This window comes from Ochotona princeps, chromosome 17, assembly GCF_030435755.1.
Source record: "Ochotona princeps isolate mOchPri1 chromosome 17, mOchPri1.hap1, whole genome shotgun sequence".
Taxonomy (NCBI): domain Eukaryota; kingdom Metazoa; phylum Chordata; class Mammalia; order Lagomorpha; family Ochotonidae; genus Ochotona; species Ochotona princeps.
Genome location: NC_080848.1, coordinates 54,683,328 through 54,700,956, shown reverse-complemented (window position 1 = coordinate 54,700,956; position 17,629 = coordinate 54,683,328). Strand labels below are relative to the sequence as shown.

At 49.4% G+C, this 17,629-nt stretch overlaps 2 protein-coding genes across 3 annotated transcripts; one reads left to right on the top strand and one right to left on the bottom strand.

Moving 5' to 3' along the window:
* The first annotated feature begins 870 nt into the window (after positions 1–870).
* Positions 871–7,739, top strand: LOC105942344 (uncharacterized). Of its 2 annotated transcripts, none has more exons than XR_009246939.1 (2): positions 871–933; positions 7,464–7,739. XR_009246939.1 is itself a non-coding variant. In XM_012929736.2 (2 exons), exon 1 carries the CDS (start codon positions 6,462–6,464, stop codon positions 6,825–6,827), a length of 366 nt encoding a protein of 121 aa, XP_012785190.1. In that variant the 5' UTR covers positions 6,204–6,461; the 3' UTR covers positions 6,828–6,837; positions 7,464–7,739. The 2 variants fall into 2 exon arrangements, 1 of the variants encoding a protein (XP_012785190.1); XM_012929736.2 differs by lacking the exon at positions 871–933 and adding an exon at positions 6,204–6,837.
* A 3,506-nt stretch (positions 7,740–11,245) lies between these two features.
* On the bottom strand, positions 11,246–17,413 carry MIS12 (MIS12 kinetochore complex component). The gene is made up of 2 exons (XM_004594867.2): positions 17,235–17,413; positions 11,246–12,193 (listed from the first exon to the last, which is right to left on the bottom strand). The coding sequence occupies exon 2, from the start codon at positions 12,161–12,163 to the stop codon at positions 11,543–11,545; it is 621 nt and encodes a 206-aa protein (XP_004594924.1). The 5' UTR covers positions 12,164–12,193; positions 17,235–17,413; the 3' UTR covers positions 11,246–11,542.
* Positions 17,414–17,629: the final 216 nt, after the last annotated feature.

Sequence of the window (17,629 nt, the reverse complement as noted above, 5' to 3'; positions counted from 1 at the left end):
GGAACCAGGAAATGCACGTGCGACCCTCACCCAAGGATTCTTTCAGGGCTTGTGGGTTTCTAGCTTCTGTGGGGTCAAGCCCCTGCTGCTGTATTAGGAGCCCCAGGCTGAGCTTCGTGTCTTTGCTGGGAGAATCATCATCCCCCAAGAGGAGGGCCTAGGCCCTACTGAGGCCGCCAGTAATATTTGCCTCGGTAACGGGACAAGCACAGACCTAAGCATTAAAGCTATGTATAGACTGTCAGCTTGGCAATACTTCTGGGACATGGGAAGAGGGTCTTAGGGAACTTGTGACCCCTTGTGCTAAGGTAAACTCTAGTTGGTGGTAGTGGGAGGGACTTCCTGCATGCTGCTGGCAGGTTAGCCCCTCCCAGGTAGGGAGCTAGAAGGGGAGATCAGGAAGAGAGGAGAAATGTGACATTAGTGGAAAGAACTTGAGAGGAGGGCCCAGTGTGGTAGCCTAATGGCTAAAGTCCTCGCTTTGAACACGCCAGGATCCCATATGGGCACCAGTTCATATCCTGGCAGCCCTGCTTCCCATCCAGCTCCCTGCTTGTGACCTGGGAAAGCAGTTAAGGATGGCCCAAGGCCTTAGGACCTTGCACCTGCATGGGAGGCCCCGGCTCCTGGCTTCAGATCAGCTCAGCTCCAGCCATTGCAGCCACTTGGGGAGTGAATCAGCGGATGGAAGATCTTCCTCCCTGTCTCTCTTCCTCTCCATATGTCTGACTTAAAATAAATAAGCTTTCAAAAAAAAAAAACTTGAGTGGAAAGAATCTGGAAGGAGTATGGTCACTGAGCAGTTAGGAGTCCAGCTGTGTCCCTGGTTTCCTAGCAACAGCTATTGAGCAGGTGGTTGCTAGGCGATATGGGCCATCCAGACAGTTGGGTAAGGACCTGCATCTGCGTGGGCCCAGATCAGAACATCACAAGGTATTGTGAATCCTGAAAAGGACCACTGGGGTCATCGTTTCGGTTTTCTCAAATGTTAATGGCTCTTGTGGCACAAAAGACAGTAATCCATCAATAATGTGCAAGGTCTGGAAACATGAGGGAGAAGTCAGCCCATAATCTCGGCATCTGAAGAGTGTGAAAATCATCAGGCTTGCTCTTTCCACCCCCGTCTCTGCAGGATTGTATATTCATCCTGTTATCATCCCGACACATGTGGCTGCGGATCTCGCTCTGCGACTCTGACCTGGATCACTGCTCCAGCCACGCAGGAGTTTTCAGGATAACCTCCACGATGACTGCATGATGCCATGCACCCTCATTTAATTAGTTTTTTTCCTCTTGTTCTGGCATTGATTCTCCTTCCCATTTTTCTTTTGCCTTGATAAGCAGTATCACAGCCACACAATCTTCTAGATTACTGTCCTGAAATCAATACTAAGGAATGGGACAGCTGGATCAAAAGATGGGCATCCTTTCTGGAATTTCTACGTCCTACTAAATAGCTTCTTTCAGAGGCAATCTCAGTAGACCCTACTATCATTTTATGATCCCTTCACTTTTTAAAAAAAAAAAGTATTTATTTTTATTGGAAAGGCAATTTACAAAGAGGAGACAAAGAGAGAAAGATCTTCCACCTGCTGACTCACTCCTCAAGTGACTACAACAACTGGAGCTGAGTTGATCTGAAGTTGGAACTCAGGAGCTTCTTCCAGGTCTCCCACACAGGTGCAGGGTCCCCAGGCTTTGGGCTGTCCTCCACTGCTTTCCAAGACCACGAGCAGGGAGCTGGATGGAAAGTGGAGCAGCCAAGACAAAAATCAGCGTCCTTGTGGGATCCTGGTGGCTGCAAGGCAAAGATTAGCCAGTTGAGCTACTGCACTTGCCCTGATCCCTTCATTTTCTAAAAGGGAAATAGAGACCCTCTGGAGAAAAGGACTTGGCCCAAGGTCCCACAGTCAGTACCTGCCCTAATTCTAAGTCCATAGCCTCTCCATCCTTCCCCATTTATGATATCCACATAGATAATCCCATTTTGGAAGGTCAAAAAGGTATTTGGCATCTCCTAATTCATGTACTTGCTCTTACTGACCAATCCACAAGCTTGTCGAGCAATTCTTGGCTCATCCAAATGTTTTAAAGATGTTTTTGTGTTAAAAGATGAAAACTACTTGAACACTATCTGTCTGAAGGACAGAGCCCTTGAGAGAATAATGGCAAAGTCACCACTGGCACAAAGCCCAGGCTTCCTCCTGGAACTCTTTGGTCTAAGAAATATTGAAAAGCGCTCCCACCATGCCTTAAAAGGGTACCTGCTGCAGACTTTTGGGACCAAGTCTAATACTTATTTTTTCACCATGACTACTACAAGGTAGCAGCCCATGTGATTCTAGGGACCACATGGTTCCTGAGGAGGTGGGGAGCTCATGGTCATTTGTAAGCCATGAATACCAGTAACACAGAGTAAGATGCTTGTTCTAGCTTCCCAGGACATGGTGTGTGTTTCTTGGGTCACTTCCTCTGCCACTGCCCAGGGGCTTGGATGTCCTCTCTCTCCTTCAGAGATCCTGCCTTTCCCTACTGTATGGGTCACCCTCACGGCAGAGGTGCTGAGGCGCTAGGGAGAATACAAAGCGCAACAGGCATTGCCACTGCCAGAGGGAGCTCTGCCAAACGCCAGATTAGAAATCTTCCTGTGGATTTCTAGGGTAACTCCTTTCTGGTTCTAGTATGGGGCATGGGGGCAGATAGTGGCTTCCAACACTACTCCTTGTAAATACTGCTCAGCGTAGCTAGGGTAATGCACAAAAAGGTGAGTACCAGGAACAGGTGCCGTGGCACCGTGTTCTGAGTCACTGCTTCAGGTATCCATGTGGGACTCCTACATTCCATATCCGAGTGTCCATTCAAATCCCGGCTATTTGTTCTGATCCAGCACTCTGCTAACCTGCCTGGGAAGCCGCAGGTTTCAGTCCTTGCATCCTGCCACCCACGTGGGAGACCAGATGTTATTACTACTTGCTGGCACGAGTGTGGTTCAGCCCTAGCTGTTGTGGTTATTTCAGGAGTGAACCAGTAGATAGAGGAGTTCTTTTTTTTTTTTAAGATTTATTTATTTTATTACAAAGTCAGATATACAGAGAGGAGGAGAAACAGAGAGGAAGATCTTCCGTCCATTGATTCACTCCCCAAGTGAGCCACAACGGCCGGTGCGCGCCGATCCGAAGCTGGGAAACCTGGAACCTCTTCCGGGTCTCCCACACGGGTGCAGGGGCCCAAGGCATTGGGCCGTCCTCAACTGCTCTCCCAGGCCACAAGCAGGGAGCTGGATGGGAAGTGGAGCTGCCAGGATTAGAACCGGCGCCCATATGGGATCCCGGCGAGTTCAAGGCGAGGACTTTAGCCACTAGGCCACGCCGCCGGGCCCAATAGAGGAGTTCTTTGTCTCTCTTTCTGCCTTTCAAATGCGTAAATTATTTTAATCATTTTTTCCATGTGAGTACCGGAATCCTGGTCCTGCACCTTCCTCGCTGTGTATCCAGAAAGTTGTTTAACCTCCCTTTTTCTCCCCTGCAGGATGTAAGAAGTGGCCACTAACCCTTCCCTTCCCCTTTCACCACATGACTCAACAGCTCTGGTGCACTGAATCTGAGTTTGGTCATGTGGTTCGCTTTGGCCCATTGGAGGGTGGGCAGTACGATGCAAGCCGAGCCTTGAACGGTCCTTGTGGCTGAGCCCTGCCTTCTTGCTGTGCTCAGAACCCTGAAGCCACTGTGTGAAGGAGCCCACACTAGCCTGTGGGAGGATGAAATGGAGCACCTGACCACCTCCAAACAGCTCATCCACCTCCAGACAGATGATCCTGGCTCATCATGTCCCCAGCTGCCCCATCAGACAAATGCAAGAACTTGCCAAGATCAGCCAGGCCTGCTCAAACCAGAAGACCTTCCCAGCCAACCCCTAGAAATGTGATAACATTCCATGGGTTTTGTTTGGTTGGCTGGTTTTCATTTGCTCATCAGGTGCTTGAGAAATAACTCTGCCACTTTTAAAAATGTTTACTAAAATATGACAACACCACAAAAGTTACTACTGAACGTACACAAGCCAAGGAGTTTTAGAAAACTCAAGTTGTGCAACTACCTATGGAATATGGTTTTAGAACATTCTGGTCACTAAATCATTACCTTCTGGCTGGCACTGTGGTGCCGCATGTTAAGCTGCTGCTTGCAGTATCAGTCAACCCATAGCACTGATTCAAGTCTAGGCTGTTCCACTTCCAACCCAGCTCCCTGCTAACTCATCTGAGAAGGCACCAGAAGTTAGCCCAGACACCTGGGTCTCTGCCACCCATAAAGGAGGCCCAGGTGAAGTTCCAGGCTCCAGGCTTTGGTCTGACTCAGCCGTGTGTGTGTGTGTTTGTGTGTGTGTGTGTGTGTGTGTGTTTAAGACCTATCTATCTATCTATCTATCTATCTATCTTATTTGAAAAGCAGTTACAGAGAGAGAAGGAGATACAAAGCCAAGATCCTGGAGCTTCTTCCAGATCTCTCATATGGATACAGGGACACAAGCACTTAGGCCATCCTCTGCTGTTTTCCCCAGCACCTTATCAGGGAGCTGAATTGAAAGTGGAGCAATCAGGACATGAATTAGTGCTCAAATGGGATGCTGGCACTCCAGGTTGTGGCTTAACCTACAATGCCACAATGCTGCCCTTCCCTTCCCTGCCTCAGTCCAGGTTTTTGCAGCCATTTGGAGAGTGAACCAGTGAGTGGACGATATCTCTCTCCTCCTCTCTTCCTTGCTCTGCCTTTCAAATAAATGAATCTTTTAAAGATTGCCATGAACCTGTTTGTAGTTCATCACTACCACCCCCCATCCCAGTCCTGGGGCATCACCAATCTGCTCTCTTTCTCTGTCAATGTGCCTTCGCCGGAAACTTCATAGAAGTGGAATTACATACTCTAAGGTCTTTTTAATTTTGGCTTTTCCCATTTACTAATGTTTTTGAGGTTCTTCCAAGTTGCAACAAATATCAATAGTTCATTCATTTTATTACTGAAACATAGTTTCCAGTCTCATAAATCAAACCACCTTTGGTTTATCCAGTCACTACTGGATGGACATTGGAATTGTTCCCAGTTTGGGGTTGTTCCCCAGTTTGGAGCTGTTCCCCAGGATGCTGTTAGGGAAATTCATGTACTTGCCCAAGTACATATGGGTGTTTCTGTTGAGCAGAAGTGTAGGAATGGAATTGCTGGGTGGGATGATAACTGGCAAAATACTTCCAAAGTAGGTCCATCATGTTACACTCCCTACAACAAGGAGGGGCCCATCGTCTCCTTAGGGTGGCCAAGCTACTTTTTCCCAGCTGGAGTTGTTGCACTGTGAGCATGTGAGGCTGCTGCTGCCAACTCCCATTCATTCATTCAACAAACATTATCTGTGTACCTAGCGTTACCTGGCAGAGGGAGAAGTCCCTGAGAACACTTAAAGATGGACAGGGACAGTGCTCTGCTCCTGGTTCCTGCGGAGCTTTCCAGCTGCAGAGGGAGGGGAGTGAGCTCTCCAATGGCTGTTGGCGTTGGCTGTGCTGCCATCCACAGGGCCATCCTAGCAGACTTCTACCCCCTATTGAACCCACATAACGGTCCTCCACAGCTGCCCCCCACCAATTCCTTGAAGGTGTACTAACCAGCCTTGGAACCTTGAGTGCAACAAAGCTTCCAGGAGCTGGTAGTGCCAGCAGTGTGTGGTAGTGGCAGAAGCAGGCCGGAGTCAGCCTGGTGGGTGCCCAGAGTAGAGCCAGCTGGGGACAAGGAGCAGGCTCAGGTCAGGCGTGTCTTTGAAAGAACCTACTTTGAATCACATGTGAGATGCCCACAGGCTGAGGTCCTGCGCATGTGGGAGAAAAGCAGGAGGGAAAACAGGCTGCACCGCTGCGGACGGAGGTGGGGGCGGGGCAGCTGGATTTGTTATTGATTTTGCCTGCTATGCTAAGTTGCAAGTTCTCTAACTAAAATTACGTGTTAGTCTTTTCATGTATTAGAAACAAATGTAAAACCCGCAGTAAATGTTTATTTTGGAATGAGGAATATTCATTAAACTCTGGGGAGTGGGGAGCCTGGCCTTCTGCATGCTAGGACCCTTTTTGTGTCCTGAGGGTCCCGGCTCCTGGCTAGCGCCTCTTCCCCACTTAGCAACGCTGCCAGTCTGGTTGCCATGGAGACAAACCTGGCGGCTCAGGGACCTGAGAGCCCCGAGGTTGGTGGTGAGCTGGAACCTCCGCCACAGGCTGGGGGGCGGCAGGGGAGGAGCCAGAGGAAGTGGCGCCTCCGCTGAGAGGCCCAGCGGACCCTGCAAAGCCCCCTCAGCCCCGCTGGCTCCGCCCCCTGCTGCCCCCACCGGGGGAAGTAGAAATACAGGAGCTGCTCCAGCTTCCACTGTCACCGCCACTGCCACCACCCACTGCGCTTGGACCCAGCACCTGCCCTCGCTCCGTGCCAATGGCTGACGGGCTCTTCCAGCGCAGACCCTGGGGCGCGGAGCGGATGCGCTCAGACTCTGACCCGGAGTCCGAAGGCCTCTTTGACAAACCTCCGCCCGAAGAGCTGCCCACTGCCCGCGCGCCCAAGTCCGGGTCGGCCGTGGGCAGGAGGGGGGCTCGGCGAGCGAGCGGGAAGGCGCAGGGGACGCGCGCGGGGCAGTCTCTGAGGGCTGCGGTGCGCCCCCAACTCAAGGAGGAGGTGCCTGCCCTGGAGGAGGGCTGCTACCTCGACCATTTCCCGCACCTCTCCATCTTCATCTACGCCGCCATCGCCTTCTCCATCACCTCCTGCCTCTTCACCTATATCCACCTGCAGCTGGCCTGAGTGGCAGCAGGTGCGCGTCAGATGGGTGGTGCGGGGAGGAGCAGGGCAAAAGAGCTCAGCATTTTGTTTCAGAAATGGGCTGCACACCCTTCACCCCGCTTTCTGTTGTTTCTTCCCTGTTGTTTCTGTCTTTGTCTAACTGCCCATCAGCAGGAAGATCCAGGGGGGTGGGAGGCCATGAAATGAGGATGGGGTGGGGCGGAGCCCCTGCACCTGCAGGATGGGGGCGGGGAGCATTCAGCAACCAGCGTTTAGGAGTGCACCTGAACCCCATTTATAACTAAGAGAACATTTCTGAGCCCTACTACTTTGTGACCTGGGGCACATACACGAGGCACCCAACGTTTTGGATTTGGGAAGCGTGGAGCAAGCCCAGTCTTGTAGGAGATGAGCTAGACCGGGACCCTGTGGTTAGGGTTGGTGCCCTGGGCTGGTCTGGAGACTTGAGATGCTCCTGCATCACCGCTGTGGCAGAGAGCTGGCGCAGTGCGAACTCAGAGCGCGGGGAGCTGGAGGAGCTGGGGACAGAGTGTGGGCAGCCCGGGTGCGCTGGAGAGGTGAGTGGCACACATAGGCTGTTGGCGCCACGGGTCCGGGGGGGGGGGGCACTCACCCACGGTGTGCCTTTTCACTTAGGCTTTGCTACAGCTGCCAGACGGATCCCAGAGCTGTAGCCATGGACGGATCTGAGAGCTATAGTTATGAGGGCTGTTCTACCAGGACGCCACGCTTCGGGGCGCATCTGGGACTTCGTGGGACCCGCAGCTGTGGAATTCGCAGGATGCAGGATCAGAGCTGGGCCTGTCCTGCGGAATGAGACTCTGGGGGGGCTCTGGATGGGGTTCACGGAAGGACGTCCTAGGGGACTGGGACTTTTTGAGAGATTCGTCAGTGACCAGAGCTCTGGCTGAGGCTCTTGTTTGAGACGCCCCCCCCCCCCCAAAACCTGCTAGCAGCACAGCACCCTCCTTGGTGGTTATTCATCTGCTTGTTATCTATGTAAAATGTCCCGGCCGCAGGCTCTGCCACTGCCACCTCCCTTACCTGACGAGTGTAATTGTGCGATTCTGATGGAATAAATCATCTCTGTCCTCTGTCTTCAGTTCTCTATTGATTTCCACCCATGCAGTGGGCCCTGCCAAACTTCCTCAGCCGCTCCATCTTTTACCCCCATCATCCTCACAGTACCCCTGCTAAGCTGACTGCACTCACTGGCCGCGCATGAGGCACTCAGCACCTCCCTCCACTACATGGCCTCTGGCCCCACGTCAGGTCCCCATGGCGCACAAGCATCCAATGCTCCTGTGCCCTGCCAGCCCATAAAAAATCGCATCTCCAACATCCACCTCTGTTCTCAGGTTTTCAGTCTTGGATGCTGGATTTTTTTTTCCTCCCAGGTGGGCCACAGTCGCCAGAATTGAGCCAAGCCAAAGACAGAAAACGGATCTGGGAACTTTTCTCTGGTCTCGCTCAGGAGTACAGGCAGGGGTCCAAAGCCCTTGGGCCATCTTTCATTGCTTTTCCCAGGGAGTTGGATTGGAAGTGGGGCAGCTGAGACACAAACCACTGAACTATAGAGGACACGGCCGTTGCAGGCAGTGGCTTTACCAGCTATGCCACAGAGCCCACAGGGCTGGCCCCGTGGCACTGGCCCCTATCTCTTAGTATTGACTAGACTGAAATCCAAAACATGGTCTTTTCCTCACATGCTTGATCCCGTTAATTCCCTTTCTCACATCCCCTCTTATCTCCTCATACAGTTCTCCAGCCCCTCTCTGTGCCAGCAAATCTGGGGCCTCCCGCAGAGAAGTTTCCATCAGCTGGTTCACTTCCCACATGACCACCAGCAGTCCAGATGCCCATTAAGAACCAGTCAGGAGCCAGGAGCTCGACCTGCATCTCCCACGTGGGTGACAGAGACCCAACGACTGAGCCGTCCCGTTGCCTCCCAGGAAGCTGGAATCGGGCGCTGAAGCCAGGGAGGGCCTCCAGCACTCACAGGTGAAATGCCTTCTTAGCTGGACTCTCCAAATCACTAAGTCAAACATCTGCCCTTGGGTTTGCATCTTCTACACTAAATCCTGATAGACTACAGCTCCTCTGGTTACACTGTTCTTAGGTTCTAGTGCCTGTAACAAAAACATCAGTCTTAACAGTCTCTGAAATAGGGCCCGGCGTGATAGCGTAGTGGTTAAAGTCCTCGCGTTGAACGCACCAGGATCCCATATGAATGCCAGTTCTAATCCCGGCAGCTCCACTTCCTATCCAGCTCCCTGCTTGTGGCCTGGGAAGGCAGTGGAGGACGGCCCAAAGCCTTGGGACCCTGCACTCGTGTGGGAGACCCGGAAGAGGCTCCTGGCTCCGAATCAGCTCAGTTCCAGCCTTTGTGGCCACTTGAGGAGTGAACCATCGGATGGAAGATCTTGCTCTCTGTCTCTCCTTCTCTCTGTATATCTGCCTTTCCAATAAAAATAAATAAATCTTTAAAAAATATATATTCTCTGAAATACTCAGTGCCAGTTGGTCCCTTAATTTCAGGGTGGGAAGCTTCCCCAACCATTATATTCTCTGTAATCTCACTGCTTTCCCATGTATTTGCTACCAATTTTCAATGAGACTTTTGGCTCTACTGCGCTCCAAGTTGAACCTGCACTTTCTAAACAGTTTTACATGCCCACTACATCTCCCATTCTCTCCGATCACACCAATCCTTCTTCAGTTTATCCGAGGACATATCTTCACAGATCCCCTGACTGCCTACCAGATTTCACTGTTACAACTTCCCTATATTATAGAGTTCTCAACTGCCCCTAACTTCTGGGCTTAAGCCTTTGCCTGTCCACTCAGTAGTAATGTACAATCTTTTTAGGGGCTGACCATAAAATACAAAATGAACCCAATTTTGATCTTTGTGCTGTACGGCTCAAGAATCAACTTTTAGTCTTACAAGCTGGGGAGTAGCCACAGGCCCACCTTGGCCCAAAAGGCAGACACAGCAGCTTAAGAACCAACATCACAAGATAACATGTACCACGAACAAAACTGAAGTGCCATGGATGCCACATTCCCTAGGCTTTCAAGCAGCTCACAAATGATGGAGAGCCACGTGCTTTGGAACTGTCCCATTACGCACCGAGTTGTCAGGGGCAAGGAGACAACTGCAGACAAAGTGAGTGGTGGTTTCTGAACACTTCTTGGGAACACAGCAGGATGACAGCATGGGTGAGGCCAATCAGCTTCAGCTGTCGTTTCCCTTCATGGGAAGCCAATGCCTTTTCGATTATTTGAAGATGCACATTCCATGAGGTCTGTGACTGCTGCAACCTGGTGGCTTCAAACACTAGAAATGTTTTTCTTTCATGGTTCTGGAAGCCAGAAATATCTTCTGTCTGCTGGTTCACTCCACAAATGGCTGCAATGGCTGAAATTGAGCCATTCTAGAGCCAGGAGCCAGGAGCTTCTTGTGGGTCTCCCACATGGGTGCAGGGTCCCAAGGCTTTGGGCCATCCTTGACTGCATTCCCAGACCACAGGCAGGGAGCTGGATGTGCAAGGCGAGGATTTAGCCACTGAACCGTCATGCCAGGCCCTGTTTCTCTCTTATACAGATATTTATTGGACATAATGACTACCCAGGAAGTTCAGGATGATTTTCTCATCTCCAGAGCCTACATTTAATTACACCTGCAAGATCTTTTTTCCAAACATGGCAAATTCAAAAACAAAAGCTTTAAGACATACATACATTTAATGTACAAGATTGGGGGAAAAGAGGACTTCTTGATAATAAACATATTCCAGGTAAACATTTCTAAATCTATGAATAATCACAAATATGAGCATCCAAGCTACTCCTTCTCTACATAAAGACAAACTAAAATCTCATTCTTCAGGGACAAGGAGGGAAGCAGTACCTTATAAGCAATCACTACTTATCATTTCTACCCTTTCCTCAAGTGATTCAAAGATACTGAGTACTTGATGCCTTTGGGAATGAATAACTTAATTACGTAATAGATTAGCAGATTCCAAAACTAACAAGTGTGAGAAAATCTGTATGAACACCTAACAGTAAATACAAATTCCACTACAGGCTACCACTCTACTTCCTGCTTTTCTATTCTATCCACATTCCTTCTTTTTTCCTGCTGGACTCCAAGACAGTGAATTGTTTAACATCAGCAGGGCCTTGGTGATGCAAAGAATTTATTTTGAAAACAAAAGCACCATCTTTCTTTCTTAGTGAAGATCAAAATAGTTTCCTTCGCTACTTGATCTTTTTTCAAACAGCTATCAACTTCCTCACATAGGAATGACCCATAGAGCATGGACTGGCTGACAAAGGAGCTGTCTGATTAACCCTCGCTCCCACAGAACAGTCCTAAAGGATCAAGGCCACAGAAAAACTCATGACCAATATACAACTTCACGAATATTTTGGACTGGCTATAACTTCACTTATTTCTTCATGCACCCAACTGTGCTGCTACTGAAGCAAGAATCCCATTCCACCTGCTGGAGGCCTCTAAGGGAAAGAACTTCATAGACTATTTCAAGGGAACACAGAGATCTTTCAGGAGAATTCATCAAAAGGCAGGAAGATATGGAATCTACATAGCAAACGAAGTCTAATAAGATATGTGGTCTGTTTGGACAGTCATTGGTGCAAATTCCTTAACACTACTTTTTGACAATCTCTTTGTCACTGATAAGAATTTAAAATATTTTCAGTTTTTTGCTTTCCTTTTCCACATTGTCTCTAATGTTCTGGAGTTTTCTGGAGTTCTGGATTAGGAACACCAAACCCTCCCTAAAATCACTAGTTCCATGATCTCTGCCAACATTCTCAAGTTCATCAAAGAAAGCTAGTGTCTGTTTGAGTTTGGCTTGGACAATTTTTTGCTCTTCTAATTCTGCAAGAAGGGCCTCTTTGGTGCACAACTCAGTCTTGAACTTTTCCTGCAACTGTTGAATTTCTTGTTGGAGAAGCTCGATTTCTTCCTCACTACAAGGATGCAACTCTTGACATTTGTCTTCAGGAAGCAAGATGTTTGAGGGAATACGCAGAATCAGCTGCAAAAACAGCTGCTCCATTTTGCCAAACAGATGATCGAAACGCCCTTTCAGGAAGCCAAGGAACTTCTCTGTGCATTTACGAATCTGGACCGGGCTGATCTCACAGCCCGGGATGCCTTCCAGCTTCTTCAGAATCACCTGTTCCACAACCTGCATCACTTCAAACAGGTAATCTTGAAAGGCAATGTAGATCCTAAGCATGCATGTTTGGGGTGTGAAGCCAAAGAACTGGGCCTCGTAGGTCATGGGATCGACAGACATCTTGGCTGGTTAGTTTTGGTGGTTAAAGATCTGTGTAACGTAAAAGAAAAAGTTCATTCAGGGCCCCCAAAAAATCATCTGAAGAAATCACAAAATACAGATTGCAAACAAACTGGAAAGCAAATAAGCAAAAAAAAAAAAAAAAAAAAAAAAAGGGAGCTTATGCTCACTGATATCTGAAGATACCAACTTGGCCAAAATAGGACACAGAGCTTGCCTCTTATGCTCACTGATATCTGAAGACACCAACTTGGCCAGAATAGGACACAGAGCTTGCCTCTTATGCTCACTGATATCTGAAGATACCAACTTGGCCAGAATAGGACACAGAGCTTGCCTCTTATGCTCACTGATATCTGAAGACACCAACTTGGCCAGAATAGGACACAGAGCTTGCCTCTTATGCTCACTGATATCTGAAGACACCAACTTGGCCAGAATAGGACACAGAGCTTGCCTCTTATGCTCACTGATATCTGAAGATACCAACTTGGCCAGAATAGGACACAGAGCTTGCCTCTTATGCTCACTGATATCTGAAGATACCAACTTGGCCAGAATAGGACACAGAGCTTGCCTCTTATGCTCACTGATATCTGAAGATACCAACTTGGCCAGAATAGGACACAGAGCTTGCCTCTTACGCTCACTGATATCTGAAGATACCAACTTGGCCAAAATAGGACACAGAGCTTGCCTCTGAGGTTCTTTCCGTCAGTCTGCATCTTGCCTTTCTCCCCATCATCATTTATTTCTCCCACCTCCAATTCACTGACAGCTGTAACACATGGCTCAACCTAGATAATTCGGGAATCTAGACAGATGACCTATCAACACCTTAGAGGCACTTAGTCTCTTCAACCTCAATAACCTACACCTCCACTCTTTCAGTCACCTAGCTCTGCGTTTCTTGCAAACACCACTACCCCAGTGCTCACCAACTGTTTCTACTTCTCGCCCATCGCCTCTGCTATCCTCATTCACAGACACACATCATGCCTTAATGTTCAAAGCTTTCACCCTAGAACCTTGTCACTCTTGCTTTCAGTCTCTCCTATTGTTGCTTCTTTCTCTAACATTTAAATCGCTCCATCTGGCCTGGTGCAGTGGCCCAACGGCTAAAAGTCCTTGCCTTGAACGCACCGGGAATCCCATATGGTTCTAATCCCAGCAGCTCCACTTCCCATCCAGCTCCCTGCTTGTGACCTGGGAAAGCAGTTGAGGACGGCCCAAAGCCTTGGGACCCTGCACCCGTGTGGGAGACCTGGAGGGAGTTCTTAGCTCCTGGCTTCAGATCAGCGCAGCACCGGCCGTTGTGGTCACTTGGGGAGTGAATCATTGGACGGAAGATCTTCCTCTCTGTCTCTCCTCCTCTCTGCCTTTCCAATAAAAGTAAAATAAATCTTAAATAAATAAATAAATCGCTCCATCAGCAATGTCCTCTATCCCCTAATCTTTCAGCCCAATCAAGACGAGCAAATCTCAGACTGTATAAATCTTTCATCTTTTACTAAAGATTTCTGGAGAAGATGAGCAAATCTCTAGTCAGCTTTATAGCTCTGACTTGCCTTTTGACCAGTCTGGGAGTTATCTCTTTCCAAAGGCAAATATGACCCCATCCCACCTGTCTGACCACTCCTAACCACAGTGTTCCTTGTGTCTTACAGCTTCAGAACTGAATTGGTGATACTTCCTATTTCTTGGTCCATGATAGGTACTCAATTATTATGTTTTCAAAAGATTTTACTTATTTTTGGGCCCAGCACGGTAGCTTAGTGGCTAAAGTCCTAACCTTGAATATGACGAGATCCCATATGGACATTGGTTCTTATCCCAGCTGCTCCACTTCCCTTCCAGCTCCCTGCTTGCAGCCTGGCAAAGCAGTAGAGGACAATCCAAAGCCTTGGCACCCTGCACCCACGTGGGAGACCCAGAAGAGGCTCTGGGCTCCTGGTTTCAGATTGGCTCAGTTCCAGCCCTTGCGGCCACTTGGGGAGTGAACTAGTGGATGAAAGATCTTTCTCTCTGTCCTTCTCCTCTGAAAAATAATCTTCATTTCCAATAAAAAAAAATATGAGATGGTGCTATGGAAAGAACTGACCAGGTGACTGTAATCACCAGTATATGTGTAGGCTGATATGGGTGATGGACTGAGCTGGACCCTGCACTGGCTGGCACATACAGGAATCAGGTCTGAGGTGTCATCTCTTGGTGAGATTTCTTTGGGGCTCCCCCAACTGAATCACTGGATTCAGAATTCCAACCACAGTAAAAATCACAGGGTCTGTGGTCTGACCATGGAGTGCATGTGTCAGAACTGGGTCTTCACAGTTGTGAGGTCTGTGCAGCAAATGGCATGCCCAGATGCTCAGGGGGAACATGACAAACACTTCACTGTGCCCTGCAGAGGACATCTAGTGCCATGGAGGGTAAAACAAATAGGACAGCTCCCTCAACAAGTATCTGGGAGAATCGAGACTCTAAGATGGACTATGTCAACCAACGGACCTTGGATGCATTTTCTCAACCTTGGAGCACAAAATCAACAGCATCTCAGAACTATCAAAACCACGTAAGCAGTATCCTCAGAATATCCTCCACATCGGAGAGCCTGGGATGACATCATTTGACCTTCCCCAATTCCTGGGTACTAATGTGGACGGGCTGCTAGGAGCGGCCCTTGCCCCTTCTCTCTCCAGTTTCCCCAGATACCAGAAGAAAAAAGGAGATTGGAGGCCGCTGTCTCATCCACTTTCCACCATTCCTCGATCATCCCCACCCTAACTGGTGGTCCAAATGAGCAGGTATCCCTCTCAACTACGTAAACACAATGAAACAATGAATTTATTATTAAAAGAGGAAAACTACAATTCATGTTATTTTTTTCATGTTTGCGACCACTTCACATTATAGTCAAGTATATTGGTTCTGACTCAAGTACTCCATCAGTTTCATTTATTTATATTTTCAAGTTTACTTTTATTTTCTGAGGGGCAGGATGACAAATTACTTATCTCTCATCTGCTGGTTCAGGCCTCAAGTGTCTGAACTGGGCAGCGCTGGACCAGACCCAAGTCTGGGGACCAAGAGTGAGCCTCCCATGTGTATAGGAGTTTGTGAGTAGCATCTAATACCAGATATGCTGTAATGAACCTTTCCTTATGACATCTTAACAGGCCTGGTAGAGTACAACTCACCCAAATACAACCTCACTAAATACTTTTTTTTAAATGAGCTCCAGCACATCCAGAGTAACCTACACATCCTCTATGAGTTTCTTTCTCATTTTTGCCAACTCTTGATAAATTCAGCATTCTAACCTTACTCATTTGGTATGTGTGAGAATTTTTTACAACTTTTTTTAAACCAGAATCATCTAGCCCCACCCCCTAGATGGACACTAAAAACTCTCCTATACCTCACTCCCCGGCCCTAATGCTTACACCAGTCTGAGTGTACAATTCTTTTTTTTTTTTTTTAATTAAATTTATTCATTAATTAGATTGTGTTGTAATTACATAGAATCTGGGATTCTCCCCACACCCTCCCCCCATGGTGGGCTCCTCCACCTTGTTGCATAACCATAGTTCAAGTTCAGTTGAAATTCCCTCTTGGCAAGTATATGCCAAGCATAGAGTCCAGCATCTTATAGGAGTGTACAATTCTAAGAGCATACGGTCTTTAGGAGTGAAACGGCTTGATCTTAACAAACTTCCTCAAAGATGGCTGTGTTGTTCAAAGGCAGGCACTGACAACCTGCACCTTAAGATTCTCTGGACCTTACGCCAGCACGTGGCTCAACAGGCTAATCTCCAACATACCCTCCCCACCCCCCACCTTCCTTACTACCCACAGCTTCAAGTCTCAGGGCTCCTAATGACCTTGCCTGGTCTCCCTCAGCTCTAGCCAGGAGGAATGCCAAGGCCTACATCCTTCCAGGTCTGATGACTCACAGCCTCCTCTCAAGCCCTATCTCTGCCAATTAACTAAATTCTACCAGCTCGGCCTAATCAACATCTGAAAATAATCCGTGACGGCCTGAAAATTCACAATAGTGTCAGTTCTGTCAGGCCCTAGGCAGGGCATAAAACAGTTCTGTCGGGGACACATATGCAGGACCAAAATGTTATAGGCCGCCGCTGCTCTTGGTCTGCATACACACTTACCCTTTGGAGAGCTTAACATAACTGTGTGCTTGTTTCTCCTAAAGGTGCCTGGCAGGTGGCTGCAGCAGGTAGACCTCCCGCTAATCCTCAGATTAGCACTTAGCTATCAAATTTCTCTTGATAACTCAGGCCAAAACACTGGTCTTTCACAACCCTGGGAAGAAAGAGTGCTCAACCTTGAGGAGACACCAAGAATTCCTGGCAGTTCCCCCTTCACCTTAGTTCATCGGATCGTTTTTCCTGGACTGCCGGGGCTGCTGCCCTCTTCCACCTGTGGTGCTGCGGGACAGTCAGTCACCGCTGAGTAGACTCCTGAACTTCCTGCCTCCGACTTACTTTGGGGATAGTATCGGTCAACTTACAACATGCCCAGGCCCTCTCAGCAAATTGCGTTGCCTAAAAGGCCCCGTCACCACGCTTGGACAGGACCCAGACACACTGTGGCAGGGCCGGCTCCTAGCCCGGTCCGTGTCCCTGTCAGGCCCTGAGACCGCACGCTGACAGGACCCAGACACGGTAAGGAAGGGACAGCTCCTCAGACCCCGTGTGCCCCCTCAGGCCCTGAGACCCCACGCTGACAGGACCCCAGACATTAGTCAGGTAGGGACTGCTCCTCAGGCCCCTCAGGCCCATGTCCCAGTGAGGCCCTGAGGCCACCAGGCTGACAGGACCCAGCCACAGTCCGGGGTCCCCGAGAGGCCCTGAGGCCACCAGGCTGACAGGACCCAGCCACAGTCCGGGGTCCCCGAGAGGCCCTGAGGCCCCGCCAGTAACCGGACCTGCGGGGCTGAGCCCGGCCGAGGGATGAGGCGATCCACCCACCACACACCTCCGGCGCGACAAGACCCGGTCCAGCCCCCACGAGCAACCTTTTTCAGAGAAAATTTCAGCCCCGCGGCACTCACCGTGGCAGCCTTCTGGGTGAAAATGCCCACCTCACAGCAGCTTCCCGCCACCTCCTTCAAACTAACCGCCAGTGCCTGAAGACGGCAGGGGTGAGGCTCGCCCCACCCCCGAAGGTCGACTGATCCGTGTGTCCGCCAACGAAAGCAAAGGCGGGATGCTATCGCTCTTCTGATTGGCTGGCTGGTCTGGTCGGGGACGGAGCATCTTGATTGGTGACAGAGAAGGGTCAGGCGGGAAAAACTAGCTGTGTCCAGCGAGGATTGGTAGGAAGAGCAAGTATTAGATCTACGTAGATGGGAGGCGGAGCAAAACTGGGACGCCGCCATTGGTTGCTGTGTGATCGAGCGGCGCTGATTGGACAGCAGCGAGTAGGCAAACTCGGGCGCATTGAGCC

Excerpts from the sequence above, each read along its gene's own strand:
- LOC105942344 (XM_012929736.2), top strand. The coding sequence starts at position 6,462 with ATGGCTGACGGGCTCTTCCAGCGCAGACCCTGGGGCGCGGAGCGGATG.
- MIS12 (XM_004594867.2), bottom strand. The coding sequence starts at position 12,163 with ATGTCTGTCGATCCCATGACCTACGAGGCCCAGTTCTTTGGCTTCACA.